General features: G+C 40.8%; 1 protein-coding gene across 1 annotated transcript in view; it reads left to right on the top strand.

Annotated features, from left to right (window-relative positions):
- The window catches only part of EPG5 (ectopic P-granules 5 autophagy tethering factor), a 65,254-nt gene extending 42,441 nt beyond the window's left edge, over window positions 1-22,813 (top strand). Inside the window, 17 exon segments of the mRNA XM_054054583.1 lie at window positions 213-355; window positions 1,786-1,942; window positions 2,921-3,115; window positions 4,600-4,813; window positions 5,586-5,746; window positions 5,867-6,074; window positions 6,753-6,828; window positions 7,700-7,803; window positions 8,803-8,978; window positions 9,759-9,944; window positions 12,989-13,198; window positions 13,335-13,479; window positions 15,411-15,653; window positions 16,490-16,709; window positions 18,232-18,447; window positions 19,408-19,522; window positions 20,805-22,813. Coding sequence (XP_053910558.1) covers window positions 213-355; window positions 1,786-1,942; window positions 2,921-3,115; window positions 4,600-4,813; window positions 5,586-5,746; window positions 5,867-6,074; window positions 6,753-6,828; window positions 7,700-7,803; window positions 8,803-8,978; window positions 9,759-9,944; window positions 12,989-13,198; window positions 13,335-13,479; window positions 15,411-15,653; window positions 16,490-16,709; window positions 18,232-18,447; window positions 19,408-19,522; window positions 20,805-20,987 — 2,952 coding nt within the window. The 3' untranslated portion in view covers window positions 20,988-22,813.
- The last annotated feature ends 1,044 nt before the right edge of the window (window positions 22,814-23,857 follow it).

Below are 23,857 nucleotides of genomic sequence, written 5' to 3'. Positions count from 1 at the left end.
AATTATCACACACTAATATAGTTCAACAGAAACATGGCCAAGAATGTGTGCTTGGGCACACTGAAATAAATCTGATAAAAACATTCAGGGGAAAACTGTTTATATTCAGAGTTCCTTTACTGGGCTCTGCTTCATTTTTACAAATAGGTGCAACTTGGAACTCTTTAGCAAAAGTTATTATTCTGAAATGAATGTGTCTCTTTGTCATTTAGTTTGAAGGGAAACATAAAAATGAAGCAGTGAGCCAGCAGCTTCATGCTTTGCGTAAAGAAGTGAGACAACTGCAGGCAGAAGCTACGAAGCCACCTTCTCTGGGTGTTGTGGAAGCAGCAGTACATGTGGAAAATTTTATAACGTAGGTTGTTCAGACACTGTTGTAGGTAGTGATGTTTTATATTTCTTATTCTGTGTAAAAGACATAAAATATGAAATCTATTTGTGTGTTTTTCATAATGCTTATCAGCTTGGGTCGACAACAGAGGTGGAATCTTTAGACGTGGATGTTTGTGACACAAATCTTTAAAGGAATACCTTTGTCTATGATAAGAGCTAACTGGTGGTCATTCGGCCTCCACAGGGCACACAGTATTGTTTTCTGTTTCAGTTTATTGTACTGTCTATGTATTAGAGTAATCCTTCTAGCACTGCAAAAGCATGCAGAGGGATGACAGTGCCATGTTGAACTTGAGGAAATGGCAAATTCCTACTATGACTGTTTCAGCCAAAGGCTGAACTGCATCTTTTTAATGTAGCTAGAAGTTTCCCGCTCTAACAGTGCGGGACATAGCTCTTCAGTAGGGAGTTTTGAGCTCAAGTAGCTTTTCCTTATGTGAAACAAAATACTGCATTGGAAGAGGACTATATAATATCACTTTTTTGAGGGGCAGATGAATAAATGGATTAGTCCAAGGGTGTCTTCCTTTTGAAGGCCTTTTAGAGCTCATCCAGGAGGTCTGATTTTGCAACACTGTTCTTTTAAGTTTAGTAGATTTTTGCTGGGATTCCTTTAGTGTAGTTTGTTTCCTACAGAGTGTGCTCACTTTCAAAGTAAAAACATTTATAGTTTCTACACCTTCGTTCTTGATCATTAATCTGACAAATTTTGTGGATGAGCTAGTTCTTGGGATTTACAGCTGTGGAATTGCATGTTCTTCATCTTCTGATTCAGACTGAGTGAAGATGGGGGTTTGAGCTCAATGAGACATCCATTTGGCAATGTGCAAGAAAAGATGGATTCATTTTTAATTCTCTTATGGATAAGCCTATTAAGTAAAAAGAAGTATATTTTCTTGCACTACAGATGTAGTTGAGATGGCTTAAGAACACAATAAACACATCATTTGAGGGAGAAATAATCTATTGGAACTATGCTGTGAAAAAAATTTTGATGGCCACGTTCTATTATGGAGGCATCCCAAGGTTTGAAGATACCCATTTCAGGCAGCAAAATTCTTGAACACTGGGAAACACTTTGTTACTGTGAGTGTGACACAGGTCGTCCAAAGAGGTTTTGGAGTCTCTGTCCTTCGGGATACTCAAAAGTTGGCTAGACTTAGTCCTGGGCAATGAGCTGTAATTAACTCTGAGTAGGGGGTTGGTCCAGGTGTCCTCTAGAGGTCTGTCGTACCCTCAGCCATGCTTTGGCCCTGTGAAACCATGCTTGATTGTCATGTAAGACAGAAATACCAATCACAAGGCTGTGGGTTGGCAAGAAACCTTTCTTTATTGTCACAGGTGATTCTTCTGTATGTAAATTTAATCTGTCTTTTCATTTTTTTCCCCCAGGGCCTTAATAAATATTTACAAGGTGCAGCCTATGCCTGCAATTAAGAAGGTCGGAATTAGTTTGTTTTTTACATTAGTGGAATATGTGTGTGATGAAACTCAGCGCAATCCTCCCACAAGACAGTTCTTCACATCCTGCATTGAGATTCTAGGCCAAGTGAGTTGATTCTCTTGATTTTGGATGCCTAATGCTTATCCCAATTGCCTGCTGATATTGAGGGTCTAAAACATTCAGAGGCCTGAAAATTAACTTTTAAGCTTCTATCCCATTTTCCTTTCAACTAGTTTTATAATATGCATATTCTTTAGGAGAATTCAAGCTTGTAAATAAGAGCAGGGTAAGAACTGTTCTGAAGAAAAATAAGAACTGTTGCTCTGAGATGCCTGCCTAGTGCTAATATGCTCACTGTATTAATTAAATGCTAAGGTAGGCTAGATTTTTGGGCAGGTGACTAAAGTTTAGGTACTTACACTACATAAAAGGTTGTTTTGGCATATATTTCACTGTTACTGATCATTTTTTAGCTGACATACATCTTGTCAACCTCTGTGCTCAGATACCTCTCTACAGTAAATATTCTTTGTATAGAGAGGTGGGCAGAAGTTTGCTGGTGCAGCACTTAAAGTTTTTTCAGTAATATTCACTGTGGACAGAACACATTATATTGGTGCTCTTAAGAAGCAGCATTAGCCTCGAGTGGTTTTTTTGTCTCTTAAATGTGATTTGTTTCTGTATGAGCTGCCCTTAAGCATATCTAACAGCTGAGGTACTGAGGAGCTCTTCATGCACATAGTTCTATTTAAACTTTTCTTAACCTCAAGCAAGGCTGCTGAAACCTGGATTCATTTTCTTTTGTTAACCCATCAGACAGACTGTATTTCTAGGTCTTTTTATGCAGAGTGTGTGTGTCACAAGTGCTGTTAAGTGTACTAAGGAAACAGGTTTATTTTACATTGTATTTTGTGGAACAATTGAAGTTGATCTCACACAACCTGTCATTTTTAGTAAAATTTTTTCTTTTTTTGAAGTGATCAAAAATTGTGCTTATCTTAATGATAATTCCTACAAGATATTTTTTTTCCAGTAGATCCAGACTAGGCCTCTTTTTTTTCTCACCATTCCTGATTTCCTCAGGTGTTCGTCAGTGGGACCAAATCAGAATGCAGACATCTCCTCCAGACAATCCTGCAGAATCGGAGGCTCTGTACTCTCCTTTCTCCTTACTTCACTCCTGTTGCCTCTCCTAATGAGTTTGTGACTTTATATGAAAAAGTCGTGGCCTTTCTGAGTGAGGATAACAGTGATGTTGTGTTCATGTTGCTGACAAAGGTAAAGTACTTGTGAACACCTCATCTGGTTTTGGGTTGCTTTTGTGGATGTTCTTTTGCTAAAGACTGTGCCTTTAGGTTAAGAAAGAGGTGCAAATACGGTACTTTAAAATAGCATTGACAAGTTCTATAGGTCTGTGTTTCTCATTCTGAATGTTGTGTTTTGTATTTGAACCCAAGAGGGGCTGAAGGCAAAACCAAATTGGAAGCTTAAGCTGCTCTTTGTTGGTCCAAATAATACCAGTATATGCTTCCTGGGGGTTACTTCTCTGTGCATTAGTTACTCTTGAAATTCAAGGAGGCTCTCAATGGCTTCTTCTGCCTGATGTCTCTTCAGGGACTTTCATCACATTAGCCAGTGATCCGAGGTATCTTAAAAATAAAAACAGCCGAAGAATTGGGATAGTGTCTGAGTCTTCCATCTCTGGCACCCCTGTCTTTCCTGCTTATCTCAAAGCATATGGAGATTGGCCCATCTGGCCCTTGCAAGTGTTTGGCAGAAGTGCTGAAGCTTGGAAAGCTTGTTTTTATGAATCTGAGAACCCCTTCTAAGGGCTGTTCCATAAATTCAGGGATTTCTGTAATTTTTAGAGAGTGTTACCTTGGTTTTGAGCTAGGGCTCATGAGGTGCAAATTCCTGATTTTTGGCTTAAATACATAAAATCCTCTGCATGTACATACAGACTGGGGAGCAAAAGGCTGGAGAGCAGCCCCGTGAAAGGGATCTGGGGTTCTGGTCAACAGCAAGTTGAACATGATCCAGCAGTGTGCCCTGGCAGCCAAGGGGGCACCCGTGTCCTAGGGTGCATCCAGCACGGCATCGCCAGCTGGTCAAGGAGGAGATTGTCCCGCTCTGCTCTGTGCTGGTGCTGCCTCACCTGGAATATTGTGTGCAGTTTCAGGCGCTGCAGTATAAAAAGGATATGAAGCTACTGGAGAGTGTCCAGAGGAGGCCAGAAAACTGGTGAAGGGTTTAGAGGGGAAGCCGTGTGAGGAGTGGGTAGAGTCACTTGGTCTGTTCAGCCTGGAGAAGAGGAGGCTGAGGAGGACGTCATCGCAGTCTAATGCTTCCTTACAGGGGAAGGATGAGGAGCAGGTGCTGAGCTTTTCTCTCTGGTGTCCAGTGATAGAACCTGAGGCAATGGCAAGAAGATGTGCCAGGGGAGGTTTAGGTTGGATATTGGGGAAAAGTTCTTCATACAGAAGGTAGTGGAACACTGGAACAGCTCCCCAGGGAAGCAGTTATGGCACCAAGCCTGACAATATTCCAGGAGCATTTGGACAATGCACTCAGACCAACGGTGTGAATGTTGGGGTTGTCCTGTGCAGCGATGGACTGGATGATCCTTGTGGGTCCCTTCCAACTCAGGACATTCTGTGATTCTGTGATTTCCTCCCTGCCCCCTCAAGAATTTCTCCCTTCTTCTTGAAGGATTGTGGCTGTTAGAGCTTCTACTTAAAAATGCTCTTTGTTCTCTGTTCTAGTTTGACCTTACACAGTGGTTGAGTGTTGCCAAACCACCTCTATCTGAACGTACCAAGCTTCTAGAGTCTATTCACTTGGCTCTCAACGCATGTGGCCTTGAGCCTGAAGAAGATATTTTGATGCCATTCAGTATCTTCTGTAAGCATTGGACTAACCTTCTCCAGTATCAGTTTCCTGACCACTACAGTGATTTCCTAAGACTATTTGTGCAAAGTGAGTATCTGAGTCGATGCATACAAAACTCTTTGTGTGGAGCTATTCTGGCTTAAAGATATGAACCACATGCGGTAGAGTTACATAGCAACAAATACAGAATGATTTAAAACTTGAATGTTTCCTTATGCACATTTAGGTGTGTGCTATGTGATATATTTTTAGTAGATATATTTTAGCTTTACTAGAAAGAAACCCTTCTGTAGATCAAGGTACACATAGCAGTGGCAACAGGTTTTCAGCCCATATTGTAGGAGAAGGACAGTGGAGAGGTTTCTATCAATGTAAACAGTTACTAATTGATGATAATGCCACTGTCTATAATGTCGCGTCCTTGTTCTTGAGCACCCCTCATTGTCTAACTGAGAACTGGAATTATGGAGACCTGAGACTGATTCTGAAATCTTCTGAAAATGTCCTGGGTGACATTAGATGCCACCTGTAATCTGCTGTGCCTTTAAAATGAAGAAAAAAAGTATTTCCTTTCTGTCAAATCTCGTGTGCTGAGGCAGGAACTGTGTCTCTGTGTAGCCAGGGTGTACCAAGTGCCTGAGAAGGTCTCCAAGAGGGCATGTGGGTATCAAAAAGGGAATGTTAAACTACTTATGTTTGGAAATTAGAGGGATCTCTCACTCTTAAACTTGGGGCATTCAGACTCAAGCCTCCTAATTTTTTTAGGTAGTAGGGAGCTCTAATAGCAACCTTTTCTGACTGAGAAGGAGATTAACATCCTTCTGATTTTCACAAGTCTGTTGCCTTTTCTTCTCCCAAGGCTCTTCAGAGCAGCTGCTCAGCCCTGAATGTTGGAAGGCGTCACTGAAAGCTTTGGGATGTGATTCATTGGTGACTGAAGAGGCAAGCAACAAGAAAAGTGATGCTACTGAAAGTCCTGTACTGCGGGATGCTGCAAACGTTCTCCTCTCTGCAGACCAGGTGGTTGCCTCTCTGGTTGATTTATTATGTTTTACAGCCGAAACAAATGCCCACTAGTGCCCTGGAACGCCGCTGTGCAGCTGTTCTGTAGCTGATTAGTAGTTTCCTTTTTTTTCACAGGTTAGAGAGACAGTAGAATGGCTTTCCACATCTTTCTGCAAACTCCGGCTGGCTTCCGTGGACTTCAGGACTTTTGGCCTGTTTTCAAAATGGAGTCCTTACGTGGCTGAAGTGAATAAATTTCTAGAGTATCTTATTAAGCGACTTATTGACTCCGAATCTGACAATTTAGCCCAAGAGCCTGTTGGCAGTAACAGAATTCTAGCAGGTAATATGTATTAAAAGCATATGACTCGAGAACAGGCACTCAATTTCTCTAATGTCCTTTGTTAAAGACCGTTAACATATACAGTAAAATCCTCTTGCACTGTGTTTGTACAGTGATGAGAACATTAATATACAGATGGGATATGGTGATGCTGCTTAGCAGCTATGTGGAACTTCATGTTTTATTTTATGCTTGTTGGAGGAAGCTTGTTTGCATTTGACTTGCTTTACAATTATTTTATGAAGAGATAATGCTTTCTTCAAAAAAACCCAAACAGATGATCTTTAGCTCTGAGCAAATGTTTGGGAATGAGGGGCTACTGAATTTCATCATGATGTGATTTTGATTTGGAGAAAATCGCCAAAAGACATTTTATTTAGTATATGGCAGCTTTAAAGTGTGAGTCATTGTTACCCTCACAGACTCGGATGCATTAAAGTCATATTAATAAAAGAGGTAAGCAGTGCAAAAATGCTTGTGATCGTAGTTAAAACAATCATATCGTTAACAAAATTACTAATAAGCATATTGTATTTTTAATTTTTATTTGGCCGGGAAGAACTGATTTAATGTTGAGAAAGGCAAAGGACACTTTATGCAAGCTTGGAAAACGGTAGTATGTTCACTGTTGCTAATTTGACGGGGGGAAAAAAGCAACTTTTATGTTTTATTTTCTAGCATTGCAATCCTTGTATTCAGTTGTTGCTGGACTCTTCAAACCATGGATACTGGTCTTAGATAAGGAAGACGCAAGGTATACATTGCATTTAAAAGTTAAATGAATTTTTGCTAAAGTATGGACTTCAGCCCTATTACAATGGCTTTCATTGTTATCTGATTATTTTTTTCTAATTCATGACTGTATTGTGACTTTCTATTAAATAGCTTCAACTTGTGTCCTATCCTTAACAATTGTGGAACTAGTTTTCCAAGGCTTGGATTGAGTAATTGTTTTAGGTACAAGAGATATAGTCAAGCTTTGCTCAGGAAGTAGAGATGAGAAAAATACAGATTGCACTTAGTTCTGGAAACACTCTAAATTTTAGATTCGTTTTCTACTTCTGTAATATTGATAAATCCCTAGTTTAAAAGACAAAAGCAGAACAAATACAACCCCAAATGCCAGTGGTATGTAAAAAAATCTCTGACCAAATCAGTTCTGTGACGATCTACTATCTTGTGAACCTCTGCCTTCACACAGTTATTTGTGTTATTATACACTTAAATTTGACTTCCTTCAAACCATTTTGAGCTGTGAGCACATCTCCAACATTTAATTAGGAGATTGTCCGCAGGTGATGCGTGTTGTCATTCAGAAATTCATGTGTTTTGGTATTTAATTCAGTTGTGAAATATCAAATAAGTAATCTCTACTTACTCAATGGTATTGTGAATCTTCACTGGGACAGTAAAATATGTACCTCTTCTAAGGAAGGAACAAGCAGTCCTAAAGTGCTGAGTGTGAATGAAAAGACTGTTGATACCGAGTGTATTGATTTGCTGTGCACTACGTGCTCTATTGATTTAGTGTGCTTTTGAATATTTAAATCTTTTTAAGTGCTTATGATCTGTTTGTGGTCTAGTAACTCAGTTGCTGATATTTGTGTTACTTCACTTCTTTTAAGTAACCAGCCTTGCTACCCTTGGTTAGAAAGTGACACTCCGGTAGCATCCACCATGGTCTGTTTGTTTACAGATTGCATCAGGCTTTTGCACGAGAGCTTCAAAGGTGGGTGAAATGGAGTCGTGAAATGGTTTGGGTTGGAAGGGGCCTTAAAAACCATCCAGTCGAGCCACCCTGCCATGGGCAGGGACACCTTCAGTTGTCCACACTGTATTAATATAGTCACACTTCCTGTTCTATCAGACCAAAAAAAGTTTTTCATTGATATGTGGGATGAGAGGGGATTTTATTATGAACTTTTAGCCGAGACAATCACTGCATTAGTGCCAGGGGCATTTCTTTATTTCATCCTTAAAAGACACTTTTTATTCTTGGCAAGCATAGATAACATGATTGATAAATGCCTATCTGTCAGGTAACAAAGTTAATGTGAAGAAAAGCAAAATAAAATGAGCTGTCGTGAAAATTGCATGACTTCATTCCAGGTCTCCATGTTGTCACTGTACAGCAAATGTGGTATCATTTCACGATAACCAATACATTTGTTTTGACAGCTGGTCTTTGGTAGTAATCTCCAGGACTAATCATTTTGAGCTGCTCTTTAGCACTGCTCATCATGCCTAATGTGTAGTTAGACAGAGGAATGGCAAAAAATTATTTTCATGAGTACCCCTTAACAGCCCTTAGGGATCAGCTGGGTTCAAACTTATCTTGTATAAATAATTAAGTAAATAAAGATAACATGTAATTGTGTGTTTAATAAGATACCAGATAAGAACTTTCTTAAAAACAGAAACAGAACAAAAGACCTACATAAAAGCAGTGAAGTTCTCCATGGAAGGAGTATTTTATAACTACACATTATTGTCCAATAACTCTTCAAAAGATAGAGGAAGGGTATGACATTATAAACTTCCCCACTTGTTCATTTGGAGGAAAAAAGATCTAAAAGCTTAAATATGTGCTTTTAAAATTTTCTTTGACACATATATTTTGGCGTAACTTGCATTTATGGTTTTCCTTCTTCAAAATTGGATTTTCTTCTGTAATCAAGCTTTTCCCTGAATTTTTTGTTGTTAATTCAACTGTTTCCTTTGACTCCAGATAAGCTGTTGCCAAGCCACCATGGGGCGCTCTGGTTGCATCTAATGCATTACTGTGAATGTTGCACAGCCCCCAAAATGCCTGAGTTTATTCTCTATACTTTCCATACTGAATTCAGAAAGCTTCCATGGAAGGAAATGCATCCAGACCAGATACTTATGGAAGAGTTCTTTAAAGTGAGTAGATGGCATCACTTGTATTATGTTCATAATCAGTGTTGCCCTTGAAAATAGCTGGGCGGCTGGAGATGGTTCTTTTAGCAAGCAAACTTTTATTAAAGTTTGTTGTAGGATCCTCAGCTGCTTATTTTGTGATTTTTGTGGAGTGCTGTTGAGCCTTACAAAAATTGTATGGAACTGTAAAGCTGGCAGTTCCTGTAATCTGTCATTGCTCTATCTGAATGTTTGTTTTATTACATATATCACAGCATCACAGAATGGTTTGGGTTGGAGGGCACCTTTAAAGGTCCCATCCAGTCCAACCACCTGCAGTAAGCAGTGACATCTTCAATTGAATTAGATTGCTCAGAGCCCTGGCCAGCCTGACATACTTAGTATAAATTTTGTAAGTGTTAATGTATCTTACTATTGTCATGTTATTCTCATTTGCAAGTCATCTGAGACAATGTGGGTATGTCTAGAAATGCTCCAGGATTTACTGCTTTTCTGTTTGGGATGGCTTCTTCATGCAATTCTAAATAGACTCAGAGTTTCTTATTTTCTGTTAGAGTGAAGAGAAATAGTTCTGTACTTTTGGAAGGCTTAGAAACATATATGTGTGTAACTCCTCTCGTGGGGGTCAAAATGATGGAGAAGCAGTGTCTGTCTACTCCTCTGCCAGCCTAAAATGCTAGCTGTGGATTTATTGTTGTTTAAGGAACGGAGAAGCGTGCATGTGTTTATATCTTACATTGTTTTGTATGCCTGCCTTTTTTTTTTTCCCTTTCTCCTTCCTAGATTGAAAGAGGCAGCCCCAAGAGTTGTTTCTTGTTCTTGGGTTATGTTTTATGTGAAATAAACTGGGTCAGTGTCCTTTCGGATGCCTGGAATCCAAACCCTCATCCTCAGACTCACAACATGATTGTCTGTTTGCTGTATATGATGGTCCTGTTGGCAAAGGAGGAGCAACTTATTGGCAAAGAGGTAATTTTTGAAAAGGTCTATAACTGTCCGTCTTAGAAGAATAATCCTTTGCTAGTAAGGACATGGGCTGTGATGACTTTCTGACTTTCAGAACAATCATCTTGGAAATACCAAGGTAAAATACTCCAAATTGTGTTCTAGAGATGGCCAAGGCTAAATCCTTACAAGAGGCATTTTGTATGACTTGGGAGAAAAGAAGAGCTGCTGTTTGTTTTAAGAAGCTTCTGTAGGTGCTGTGATTCAGTAGTGTTGTAAAGAGTAGGCAGATAAATACAGAGAGTTCCCTGGAAGTACAAAATTGATTGAGACTGCAGGAGCAGCATTGACTGTGGCATTCGTGCGTGTAGCACCTGTGGTGCTGTGAGAAGAATCGAGAGGTTCATCAAGTCATGTTTGTTCTGTCACGGCCAATCATGTGAACCTCTGCTGTGCCTTGCTGCGTTTTCTGAGCAGCAACAGGAATGTGTGGAGAGACTGTAAGGAATCATTCATTTATGAAAAGCTTATGCCTAACTCTATCCTTTACACTTCTGTGATGTGTTTCCAACCTGACCTTCCATGCTGGTCGCATTTCAAGCTGCTTGTGTCAAGCACAACTCTGCAGTGAGATTGGTTCCTGTGAAGTTTCTGGGCTGCATCAAAAGAAGCATGGCCAGCAGGTCGAAGGAAGTGATTCTGCCCCTCTGTTCCTCTCTTATGAGACCTCATCTGGAATCCTGTGTCCAGGATGAAGTTCTGGAATCCTCAGTGTAAGAAGGATATGGAGCTGTTGGAACAGATCCAGAGGAGGGCTACAAAGATGATTGGAGGGCTGGAGCACCTTCCCTACGAGGACACGCTGAGAGAGTTGGCCCTATTCAGCCTGGAGAAGAGAAGGCTCAGAGGAGATCTTATAGCGACCTTCCACTACCTGAAGGGGGCCTACAGGAAAGTTGGAGAGGGGCTACTGTGATACTAAGTTAGGAGCAGGACCTGATCAGGCTGTAGTTTTCTTCATAGGTGTCTAAAAGGAAAATACTTATTTGTCTGCTTGAACATGTTGTGTCAGGAGTTAGGAATCCTAGAATCATAGAATAGTTTGGGTTGGAAGGGACGTTAAAGATCATCTAGTTCCATCCCTCCTGCCATGGGCAGGGCCATCCCACTGTCTCAGGCTGCCCAAGGCCCCATCCAACTTAGCCTTGAACGCCTCCAGGGATGGGCAGCCATGGCCTCCCTGGGCAACCTGTGCCAGTGCCTCACCACTCTCATCGTGAAGCAATTCTTCCTTATGTCTAGTCTAAATCTGCCCCTCTCCAGTTTATATACATTCCCCCTCATCCTATCACTACAAGCCTTTGTGAACAGTCCCTCCCCAGCTTTCTTGTAGACCCCTTCAGGTTCTAGAAGGTTGCTGAAAGGTCCCCTCAGAGCCTTTTCTTCTCCAGGCTGAACAATCCGAACTCTCTCAGCCTGTCCTCATATGAGAGCTGCTCCAGCCCTCTGGTCATCCTTGTAGCCTCTTCTGGAGCTGTTCCACCAGTTCCATATCTTTATGTTGAGGATTCCAGAACAGGACACAATATTCCAGATGAGGTCTCACAAGAGAGGAATAGAGGCGCAGAATCCCCTCCCTCGCCCTGCTGGCCACGCTGCTTTGAATGCAGCCCAGGACATGGTTGGCCTTCTGGGCTGCAGGTGCGCATTGCCGGCTCATGTCGAGCTTCTCATCCACCAGTAGAACTGCTTTTGCATCCATTTATTTCTTACCATAAAATCCTCCCCTCCTCACTTCATATGATGTGAGAAGTCACAGGGATGTAAAAAGATCTTGAAGAACAGATACAGTAAAAAGTTTACAACTGTCTGCTTCTGATGACTTATTGGTGGCAGATTACTTCCATCTACTGAATCTTGTGCTGAGTTTCCTTGTTCTTTTCCTCTGAAGGGTGATTATTTTCATCTGCAGGAAAACAAGACTTTTCCTGTTTATGGTTACATACCAGTATTTCTGAACTGTTGCAATAGGAGAGAAACACTGAGTATTGGGACGAACTTTCCATCCTCTATTTTTGCTGAGAGCTTTGTGTGGGTAACTCTAGCACAGTCCAGTTTAGTTCATTGCTTCTGGAGAACTCTTCTAGAAGGGTTCTAGAAATTCCCTCCTAGCCTCCATCAGTATGTTAAGCTGACACACCGTCACTTGTGTTTTACCTCCCAGAACACTCCTGTGACACCTCGACCTAAATCTCAGCTCTGCATTCAGTGCATGTGCGACTTGAGAAGTACGTGATGTATCAGTGTCACATTCTTGCTGATGTAATCTATTTTGGGTTAGCTCTGGATCCTTAAAGTCTTTAGGTTGTGTTGTCCATCAACACAACTCCAGTATTTGTTCATGCTATGAGGCGTAGAAACTTGGGGTGCTTCTCAGTGTCCAGAAGAACCCTGGAGAGGAGGACAGTGGTAGCTGAGGGTGGAATCTCTGCTGCTTGTTGACAAAGAGGCTTTTCCATCAGTGTACTTGCATTGCCTGTGTGAGTTGTGGATACCATAGGCTACTGTTAAGGATGGTGTTTATGAGAATAAGCACTTGAGGAGTCCCCCACTTGGTAGATGAGTCACTGAATAGAAGATGGAGGGACCCAGCTTCTGTCCCAGATTCCACTGTGAACTTCGATTAATTTTTTATAAATATTGTTAATGCCTTTTTTTAAACCTCTACTCAAGTGACTTGTAAGGCCTCCATTTCTTTCGAGCTGTCTTTACATGTTTACATGTCAAATTTTCATGTTGCTCACTGACTTTTGTGCTTGATTAGAGCTGCAGCAGCAGTCTGAGTAGTGTTATGTGAATGCTAGAGGTGACATATATGTGTTACCTTGCTGCTTTAATAAGGATTTGCTTTTCGGCCAGGCTCCCAGTAGTCATCTATTTCTGTGGGGTTTCTGCTCTGTCTTCTTCAAATTTTGCAATCTGAGCTTCCTTCCATTGTTGAGTACTGTGATTATTAATTTAAAACAGCGAAGAAGGTGGAACTTAGACTGATGTCTTTAAATCCACAGGAATCACCACTCATAAATCTTCTCGGACAGACCAGTTCTCTTCCTTGGCAGCTTGTGGGCATCTCGTCTTATCAAAGCATCATCAGCTACTGCAACAGTCACTACCCTCCCTCTGTTATCCTTGCCAAGGATGCTGCAGCTGAACTGATAGTGAAGCTTCTGAAAATCTCAGCAGGCTTTGGTGCATCATCAGATAGCCACATCCACCTTGTAAGCTGTACTGGTTTTGCTATCTCTCTGAGCTGTTCTGGTCTTTGCAATGTTCTCTTTTTGTGTATTGAGTGGGGTGTGGAAAAAGTTCTAGGCATGATTTGTTTTCTTAATTGATTTTAATTTTGATGAACAGGATGCAACCCTGAAGTGCCAGGCATACATTCGTCAGGTGGTTCAATTTCTCAGCACCTTAGAACAAAGTGGAAAGATTACGCTTGCAGTTTTGGAACAAGAAATGGCCAAGCTGCTGGATGATGTAGTCATCTTTAATCCTCCAGGTTTGTTAAAGAAGTGGCAAATAACTTTAAAGCTGACAAGAGCCTTTATTGCACTGCATGGGTTTTTGAACATCTGTGGGGCTATGTAGTTACTTGGATTACTATAACTACAGTATGTAGTACTAAAAAACTATTGCATATAACGTCTCCCTTCTGGGCAGCAGGGCATGTTGCTTTGGTGGTAGATTAGCACAAAAACAAACTAAGAACGTTACCCTGTGGAGCTGGGAGAGTGACAGAACCAACAGGAAAAACACGGGTTATGTTGTGAGTGAAACTTACTGATAGACAGGAACTTGAGGGACCCTTCTTTGTTATCAAGTATTTAAAATCTTACTTTATTTGACATTTGAATCTTTTTTAAAAGGAAGGATGACACAAATACACTCTTGGTCCTGAGAGATCGGGTTCTAGGAAAGGATTCTATAATAAACTGTTGTGCATTTGGGTAAACTGGCTGTACTGAAGTAGGGAATTTATATTGATGTATGCTAGTAGTTTGGTGTCTCTACACCCACAGCAGTTATATTGATCTCAGTTTTAGTAATTAGCACCACCCTGAGCTTCCTCTATCAGGCTAAAACTTCAAGTCAGATCAGTCTTGTCATGGTGCGACACCAAAATACTTGTCAGGAGTCATGTCTCCTCCTGTCCACGACCCACACAGGTGTGCTAGCCAGCCTGAATGGAGAGCATCTGAAAATAAGAGAGTGACAGCTGTCTCTTGGTACTTGTATTGCTGCTTGGGGAAGCTCTGTAGGACAGATCCACAATCACTAAAGCTCTCATGACTTGAAGTGAAGGCTTACCTGTTGCTGGAGGCACACCTCACAGCCGAGAAGTTCTGGAGGAGACAGGAACTCACATATAAGAGGAGAAGCTCACTTTCATGCACCTCTTTGCACTTTTGTGTGGATTGCTCAACCATGCTGAGGAGCGGAGCGCAGGAGGATCACTGATCTGGAGTGTCAGGAAAGTAGTAGTATCAGATTTAGCTTCTCTGTGAAGTTTGGACGTAGCCAGCTGAGTTTTTTGGAAGAGCCTCCAGGGCAACACCTTCTGTTGACAACAACTGGAGAGGAGAAGGCTGGAATTCTCGCATGTGAACTGTGTCAAGGCTTGTCCCAGGGGATTTGGTGGTGTGTCTGCTGGTGTCCTGCTTACTGGTCTGCAGCCTGTGAGGTGGGACGTGGCTGCAAAGCCAGCTGTGACCTTAAGGAAGACAGTTAGCCTCCTGACATCATCTTTCTTGATCTTTCTGGAGAGATGTACTATGATGGATGGCATTTGGGGCTTGTCTGTTTCTTTTCTTAGTAGTTAGATAAAGGCAGAATAGCTTAGTTTGGAAGGGATCTCTAGTCCAACCTCTTCCTCAGACCAGGGCTGGCTTCAAAGTTAAATGGGGTTGTTCAGGGCCTTGTCCAGCAAGCTTCCAAATATCTGCAAGCATGGAGATCTCAGCTTCTTTGGGCAATGTTTTTCCAGTGTTGAATAACTCTTTGTGTCCGATTTTCTTTCATAAACAATTGAAATTTCTCCTTCTGCAATGCCTGATGTTGCTTGTAGATTTTTTTATAAATGATGACTTTTTTTCATGAGTATGTGGAAAGCTGTACTCTGTAGTTAGACATTTAAAAGTCAAGCACAGGAAACCTTTGTGTTTCAAAGGTATTGAAACAGAAGATACTGGCCTATGATAACATGTTAAGGTAGTGCCAAGAGGTTTAAAAATAGTATTCTGGGGCTGAAAAACTGGTATTAGCAAGAAATCTTAAATGCAAAAATACATGATGGTATCAGTTTCGTTAAGTACAGGCAAAGAATTGAGGTGTGTAGTGAGCAAGAGGCTTTCCTCAGTATTAGTGAAGTTGAATTTGGGTTTTAGCGTCTGTTTACTGAGTATGGGTCTCTTGTTTCTTTCTTTCTTTCAGATATGGATCTACACACACGTCATATGGCCCTCAGCACTCTCTTTACAGAAACGCTGATGATGATGAACAATTCCAGTGTTACAACGGCTGAGTCTCTACGGGGGAGCTTACGGAAGTGGATTGAAAGCAAAGTGCATGGGTTGCTAGCAATGCCACTTCTCACCGCAGCGTGTCAGAGCCTGGCCTCTGTCCGACACATGGCAGAGACAACAGAAGCCTGTATTACTGCTTACTTCAATAAAGGTAGGGCTCTGTATTCTGATGCTGGCCTCATAAACGCTGATTGGTCTCTGGATGCCTGTTAAATACAAATTGTCTGGAATCCTTATAGCTTTATGTTGCCCAGTCCTGGAGCTTGTTTCTAATCTAGTTTCTGGAATCAGAGCTCCTTCCTTTTGTCTGGTGACTCCCAGCTGCCACACGTATATGTGCTGTAGTATCGATGTACAAAAGCTAGAGCTGTTGAAAATCCCAAACCACAGTGGCCTAATTGTGTATTTTCTTAAGAAATATACCTGTCTCTGTGAAGACTGATTTATTTTGTGTAATGGATGACATTTTTTGAACTAAAGAAGAGCACCTCTTCAAAACAGAATCTTCCCAAGAGAACAAACCAGATATTTCATGTCCCCTCCTGTAGTGTTCTGTTGGGCAATTTAAGAAGTTAAAAACTATTAATCTGTTAAATTCTGAAATTCTGTTTTGTGGATATTTTGTGGGGTGGAGGTTTTCTTTTTAGATAATCCTTGTGGAACTACATATTGATTCTTTTTCCACTTTCTATGTTATCAGATTTCAGTACATCAGGAGGAAATAATTCCATGCTAGAATCTTTGAATTTAATTCTGACTGAACACTGTGGGTATCTCTCACCTTAACCTTTAGGAGGTGCCCTATGATAGCGTTGTTTTTCTTTTCTCTCCATCAGAATTGTGTGACACACTGATCACCTGGAAAACAGCCAAACCAGCCCTAATCCTGTAATTTAAAGGAACACAGTGAAGTAGTTCTAGTAATTAGGTTTTACTAAGTGCTGTTTTCTCATGCACTTTGTTCTGTCCCTTTTGTTTTCTTTATAGATGGTCTTCACCACCAGGAATTAGGCTGGGGCCCTATACTTGCCTCCCTCCAAGTTCCTGAACTCACCATGGAAGAATTCCTGCAGGAGTGTCTATCTTTGGGAAGCTACTTGACCCTGTATGTTTACCTGCTGCAGTGCCTGAACACTGACCAGACTCTTGCTAATGAAATGAAAATCCTGCTAACCATCAGCAAATGGCTGGATCAAGTTTACCCAAGGTATGAAACTCTGAATACATGCTGGCTTTTAAATAAGGCTGTGGTTGTATAGCTGGTCTAGTTAGGTGGACCAGGGTAATTATTTTAGTTTCACCAGACTGCTGGATGAAATAGCCAGTCCTTTTCTATCCACTCCTGTGAAGTTTGCCCAACCCCAGTACCAGCACCAATAGTAGTTGTGGTTAAAGAGAAAAGGGAGTTTAATTTACTTCAGCACTTCTGGTGCAGTTTTGATCAGCTTTGAGTCAGAGACTCTTGATTTCCATGGCAGCCTGGATTTGTACTCAGTTAAAATTATTTTAAGAAAACCCTAACGCACTGTGGGTTCCACTTTTCAGAATGTCCACTAGGTGGGATGAGTTGTGTGCTAAATATTCAGTTTGACACTCTTAGGGGCCTGGTGTTCAGGGCTGGGCGATGGGCATGCCTCAGCAGCTCTGAAACAAACCTGAACCCAGTGGATCTGGTGGAGTCCCCAGAATTAGGGGCTTGCATTACTGTCGAACAGCTTACTAGGTAACAGGGTTCTGGGGTGAAAGGATGGATAGCTTTGGGATTGACATGGTAAGACATGTTACACCCTTAAAGTATACATCAACTGTGTTTACAGTTGCTATGAAAATTGCCAGAATTTAGCAAACTTGGTGAATATTTTCTGTATTAATGTTGATAATGTTCCTCGTTGCTGTGTACGACCATTTTGGGATAATGCATGTTCCCACTGTTCCTTAAAATTCAAAGAACACCTTCACTGTGGTAGGTACTATAGTAATTCGATTACCAGAGTGTGAAGGAGACAGCAAAGCCAGCATACACAGTGAATTAAACCTTGCTCTGAACATCAAAGCTGAGCATGTCTGGGATGGGAAATGACTGGGCGGAGTAACGTGAGGGTAGTCTGATGCAGGAAACTCGTGCTGATGCTTTATGTGGAAAATCTGAGCTTGTTAACTTAAACTGCAAACTGTTTGGGGAAAGATTAAAAATATCATAGGGGGAACTTTGCTTTGTGTTTTGCTCAACAAAAAAACTTCAGTGTTTCCTTTTCTACAACATCATATTAAAAGCCTAAGTTGTAGAAACAACAGCTAGTGCATCCTGAAGTGTTTTATTGCTAAGTAAAGGAAGAGGAAAAAAAGAGTGGAGATACAGCTTCATTCCTTTTATACCAAGTCTTATACAAGTTTATAACTTCTTATAAATCCACTTAGGGCTGCAATATCATTTATTCTCAGTTGTAAAGCTTAAAAGGAAGCATTGTTCTTTGTCCTCTTACAGGCTCTTAAAACCTGATGTCTACATCAAACCCATAACAATAGCAGTTCCAGTAGTATAGTGACTGGTGGGTAGTATAGTTATACTATCCTTGTAGAGTAAGATTAGTATATAATCTTGTATAGTAAGATTAATTTACTGTCTGAGTTCTCCAAGGGCCTAAAGGGGAGAGATACAAACTTCTTGACCTATGCAACTCACAGTTGGGTTTTATATTTTTGTTTTATTTTATTCTTTAAATCTAAAGCTCAGCAAAGGAAGAGGCAAAGCTGTTTCTCTGGTGGCATAAAGCCATGCAGTTATCCTTGATTCAGATGGAGCAAGATGATGCCATTCTGATTGAATCTGTTATTCGAACACTGCTGTCAATCCAGAGCAGGCAGAATCAGCTGGCTGAGGAGAGACTGACGTCTGGAATACTTGGTGCAATTGGGCTAGGCAGGAGGTCTCCTTTGTCACCCAGGTAAGGGTTGAAGGTGCAGTGAGTCAATTGATTCAAGTCATCATGTTAAAAAAGCTTTGGATCCATCCAGACTGCACAGTGTTCTGTATCTAGGTTGTTCTGAATCCATTCTGTCCCCACATCTATGAAGTCTGGCCCCATCACGGTAAAAGGTAGCAAGTGTTTTAATTGGGATAAGAAATTAATATGAATGTCTGCAAAGTTAGTGGTGGAAGAAGACAGAAAATGCAGTTGTGATTTTGGCTTAACGTCCATGTCCAGTGGAATTTGTAGGGAGACTGTTTGTTAGAGGAAAATACTTTCACCTGGTCTGTACAAGACCATTCCAGCTGATATCAGAAAAATTTTATATGGTCACATGTGTTGCCTTTTCAGTCTTAAACTTGAGTTGCTGGAAATTTTAAAGGAAGCTCAAAGAGATGCGTGCTTGCTTGTTATTCACTTTACCTTCTAAAGGAAAACACCAAGGTTGGTTTTTAAGTATTAAAATGAAGTTCACTGTGGAAAGAATGCCAAGAAAATATAGGTAATTATTTGTGGAACACCAATTCAACACAGTAACCTAAACATAACTTTGTGTTTGTAAAGACTTTCTGGGGTGAAAACCTGTTGAAATTGCTTTGAAATCTTTAGTCTTGTTCAACTCATCCTTTGATTTGGGTGATAAGAGTGTTTTAAAGGCTGTGAAAAGAAGTAGTATTTCACATTTGACCTTAAAGCTTCAGCTAAGTGTGGAACACATGTAGCGTTTTGTATGTGTGGTATTACTTTATCCTCAAGTATGTATGATATAGTATAAGTGATTTTTTTTTTTTTCTAATGCTTTGAAAAAGGTCCTCTAAAGTCTTTACTATGTTCCTGATACAAGAGACATGTCATTTGTTTAGAATTTTCAGCTTTATCTGCTCATCAGGACTTGCAAAATTGATGCCTACTTCTCTGTCCTTTTTCCTATGCAAGGTTTCGGGTGGTTGCCCGCAGTTTGTCTGCCTTCCTCTTGGTACAGATTCCTGCAGAGAGTCAAGTCCGCCTGAAAGCGGGGTCGGAGCCAAAGTTGTCGCTGAAGGCTCTGCAGGTAGCGTGTGCCAGTTGCTGGCTTCTTGACGTGTCCTCTTCGTGTGTTTGCTTAGCTTGGGGGCTGAGGCTTCTGGAAGTCACTGCAAGCATTGCTTCAAGCTAAATCCTACTCTCAACGTTTTGATTTTATTTGGTGCTGAATGCCCTCGATCTTTTTTGCTAGTGCTGTATATTTGAATTTCAGAAGTAGCTTCTTGCTCTCATTTGTCTTACCAGGGAATAGAGTCTATCACAGACTTGTGTACTATTTTGATAGATGTCAGAGTACCATCTTGGAACTTCCAAGTGACCAGACAGGTGCAGGGTATGCCAGGTGATGATGCCAGTATACCGAATGGTTATAGGAGGACCTGAAGTGATCCTAGGTTGAACAGAAGTAAAAATGTTTGTACAGCTTTCTGCACTAATACAAAAGGCATCAGTTTCTGATCTTATATACTGAAGAGTTGCAGATGAACTTGGGTCTGTAAATCCAGAGTTCAGACATTTTGGAACATAAAACGTAAAAGGGATTTGAAACAAACAGGAAAAACCAATGCAGCTGTGATTGCCATGCTTTTCAGTGATAAAGCAGGATTAGGTTCACAGTAATGCTTCCTTGTGTGAGGTCAGGTCTTAAAAGCCCTATGACAAATAAACATTCCTTCTTTCATATTTGTGCTGACCACATTATTGTTTCAGTAAGTGCATTAGAAGAGGAAGGAGGAGTAGATGAGATGCCAAAGAAAGCAACTCACTTGGTACAATTTGTTTCTCTTCTCTAAGAAATGAATGAAACTTCTTCAGACACAGTGCCAACATTTGCCCTGGGTGAAACTGCCAGCTTAGGTTCTGCGTTGGTTCTTCTACCTATAACTGCTAACCTGACATTGTCTCTACAATTTTGTTAATGGGAACAATATAATACTTTTATGAACGTCAGAAATGTTCATAAGAGCAACCTGAGATGAATACTTAAGTATGTTGCAGTTTGTATTTTAGGTTCCCTGAAACCATATCTTGACTTCATGAAGTAAATATTTGACAATATGCGAGTTGCAGGATCCTAGCAAGCCTTGATAGAATGTTTGTGTTGATATCAGGGAAAGAACAGTTTAAAAAACATGAGATGATTTGAAATACAGTTCTGTGATTGTGTTTTACAAACCTTTGTTCCGAATACTCTGAGTTCTGTAGTAGAGAAGGATCTTTTAGTGGTGGTGTGCATATGATGGCTCGTGAACTGGTTTGTTGTGGACCGAAGTACACACAGCTAACAGGATTTTCCCTTGTGTCTATAGGCACTGAATGCTCTTGAATCTATGGCATCAAACAGACAATATATGGATTACCAAGAGCAGCTCTCCCAGGCTTGTCAGTTCATCAAGCATCCAGAACATTGTCTTCGAGATGGCAATAATCTCTTGGCTCTCCTTATTAACAGTCTGTACCCAGAAGTGCATTACTTGGACAGCATACGATAGTGGCATTGAGCTTGCAGAATCATCACGCAACGCCGATTACTCCAGTTTACATAAAATGTTGTTGTTGCACAAGTAATTTTTACCTTACCTTTAGAGTTCCACTTTAAGTCACGAGTGTGAATGGGGAACTGCACACTGGCAATTTTTCTTCTCTTTAAGGTGTTCTTTATTTTCTTTTGACTTGTAGGCCTGTGGAGTTGCTTAGTTTTTTGTTGACTGAAAGCACTTGAATTCATCTTCCTGTGTGTGGTGCACATCTGAGAGGGAGATAACCTGAGAAAAGATGTACAAGCCTTTAGAGAGCAAGGCTTATCCTGTAGCATCTTCAGTTTCATTGCTCAGGCCAGTTCAAAGTGAACGGAGGATCGTGTGTAAAAGAGGTTTTGACTTTCTTAACCAGGATACCTCTAAATCTTATGCAAGTGTGTGTTTCAAGACTTGTGAAGTCACTCTATTTGGAAAGACAGTATTTTAAATTTTGACTTTTTTGCTATTCCACAGAAATCTCTAGTTGTAAGGCACGCCAGCAATCTTCTCCCACTTCTGTAAATACAAACTAAAATTTGAACTAAAGAACTTTGTTTTTTTCTACTTTCTAAATATTAGTGAGCCTGCATCTGTATTGCTTGATTAAATGCAAGTAATTTCTAGCCAAGTTCTTTTAAAGTGAATCTTAAATCTTTCTTTCTAAAGAAAATTCTTCTCAAATCAGTTAAAATCCAGAAGTAAATTTTGGGGATCCCCAGTGTCTGGAAGGAGAACGTGGTTATGTTCACGTTAGGTCAGATTCTTTGGTTCTGAAAGTATGGGTGTTTCGCAAATAGTGGTTTAACAAGTGAACACCCACCACTTAAATTTGTTCTTTTCTTCCTAGCTGGGTTTAACATGACAGGATTTTAGCTGACTGTGAAAAGGTATTTATTGTGTAATAAATTTGGTGACCACTTGTTAAAATTCTATTGCCAAAGCATGAACCAAGAGCCTGTAAATGGGTTGTTTCAGCTGAATGATCACTGGTTTTGTTGCCTTGTCTGATCGTAGGGTGCACTTTCATTTAGGGAAAGCAGAAGCCCGAGTTTTCTCAGCTGTTGGTCTAAAGTCCCTTTTATCACTCATCTGTCTGATGTGGCCCAAGGTTCTGCAGTCCCACTCTGTACACTGCTATGAAGGAACAATGATTGCTTCTTGTCTTCCTCCATTCATTGTGCCTTTATGTTTAGAATGTAGTTACACGTTAAAGTGTTATTTCTGATTATTAGGGGATAAAAATGTGCTCCTACTGTCTGGTCAGTAATGCTTTGAAGTATTGCTCTTAACTGTAGTACTGGTGGTGGAGAGAAAAACGCCTTTTTCTTCTTGACAGATTCTGCTAAGTTTGCCAGCTGGGTCACTAGATCACCTTCATCTTAATGTGGTCTTATTGTCTTCGCTCTATCTGCGAGCCTATAAATATATAAACATATATATATACATGTCTGTACATCCCTGTGTATATTAACAAGATATCAATACAGCATGTTTTTTAACAGACTCTGGAAGAATACGTTCTGCTGCCTTTCCCTCCCCAGAAGACTTAAGAGCACTGGTTTTACTAGATTCAATGTTACTGATCAGTTGCATAAAAATGTGAAGAAATCAGAAATATGTGTTTGACTTGCACTTTTAAAACAAGGTATTGTTTCAGCTGTTGGGTTTTTACAAATGTTGTATTTATAACATGCTATGTCAGCAAAGACCATGCAAAATAAAAATGAGAAAATGAAGTAATTTGTGACAAATACCATGGTATTTTCAACTCACTGGAAGAACCCACATCAGGTAACATGTAGTTGTTCTTAGACCGGAAAGTATGAAGGGGGAGTGTCCTTCATACACTTGCTCAGTTAATAGAGTTTTGGAGACTGATGTCTTTGACTTCCTTGGTTTAACGTGTATGGGGTTCAACAGCCTGTTTTTGTGCCCGTAATCCAAGGAAAAGATCCTCTGTGTTACGGCAGAAGTAACATTTCTCTGACCTGGCAAAATTCCCCAACCCTCTGTGATAATATACTTTGGAATGATACACGGCTGACCCAGACTGTGGAATTTGGTGTTTATTCCAGGAAAGCTAGTAGTGTGGAGGGAAGTAGTTGAAACCTGTGTCTTCATTTAGTGCTGCTCTTCATAGAATCATAGATCACAGAATCGTTTGGTTCGAAAGGACCTTTGAGATCATTGAGTCCAACCATGCCTGTCCATTACTGAGCCAGATCCCTGAGCGCCTCGTCTCACCATCTTTAAACACTTCCAGGGATGGTGACTCCATGTGAGAAATGTGCTCCCTACTGTTTTTCGCTTATGCAAGATTTATTACAGAGACAAATCCCGTGGAGCAAAGAAAGCAGCGCTGGGTGCGTGACCGAAGTCAGCGGTGTGCCCAAAAATTCGCGAGTTCCCAATTTATAGTAGTGAGCTAATACATATTCCTTCTCTTTCCTGGAAAGGGAGGCGATATTATGAGTACAGAGATCACCGCACCCCTTAACCTGCCCACTCTGCGCATGCGTGGTATATTCCGGTGGTCCTCCAAAGGGTCGCTCAGGATGAAGTCGGAAGTCTTCCTCACAGTAACCTTTTCACGCTTCATTCTCATTTATGGCTTAATCCGGTTCTTGGCCCACCTGCTTGTTGTTCCAGGAAATGGTATAACCACCAACCGTCTTATTTGCCTAAGCAACATCCTGCTTAAACAGCTTGCCAAGCATTACATTGAAGCTTGCGAAAGCAATTTCTCCACTTGCTTTATTCTTGCAATCCACCCTTTTATCCCCATAAATCGCTTGAGCTTCATTTAATTCTATTAGGTAACTTTTCGGTCCTTTCTGCTATGA

The sequence above is a fragment of the Cuculus canorus genome, chromosome Z (assembly GCF_017976375.1).
Source record: "Cuculus canorus isolate bCucCan1 chromosome Z, bCucCan1.pri, whole genome shotgun sequence".
Classification (NCBI taxonomy): domain Eukaryota; kingdom Metazoa; phylum Chordata; class Aves; order Cuculiformes; family Cuculidae; genus Cuculus; species Cuculus canorus.
The sequence above is the reverse complement of the archived record's forward strand: the minus strand, read 5'-3'. Positions and strand labels throughout refer to the sequence as shown.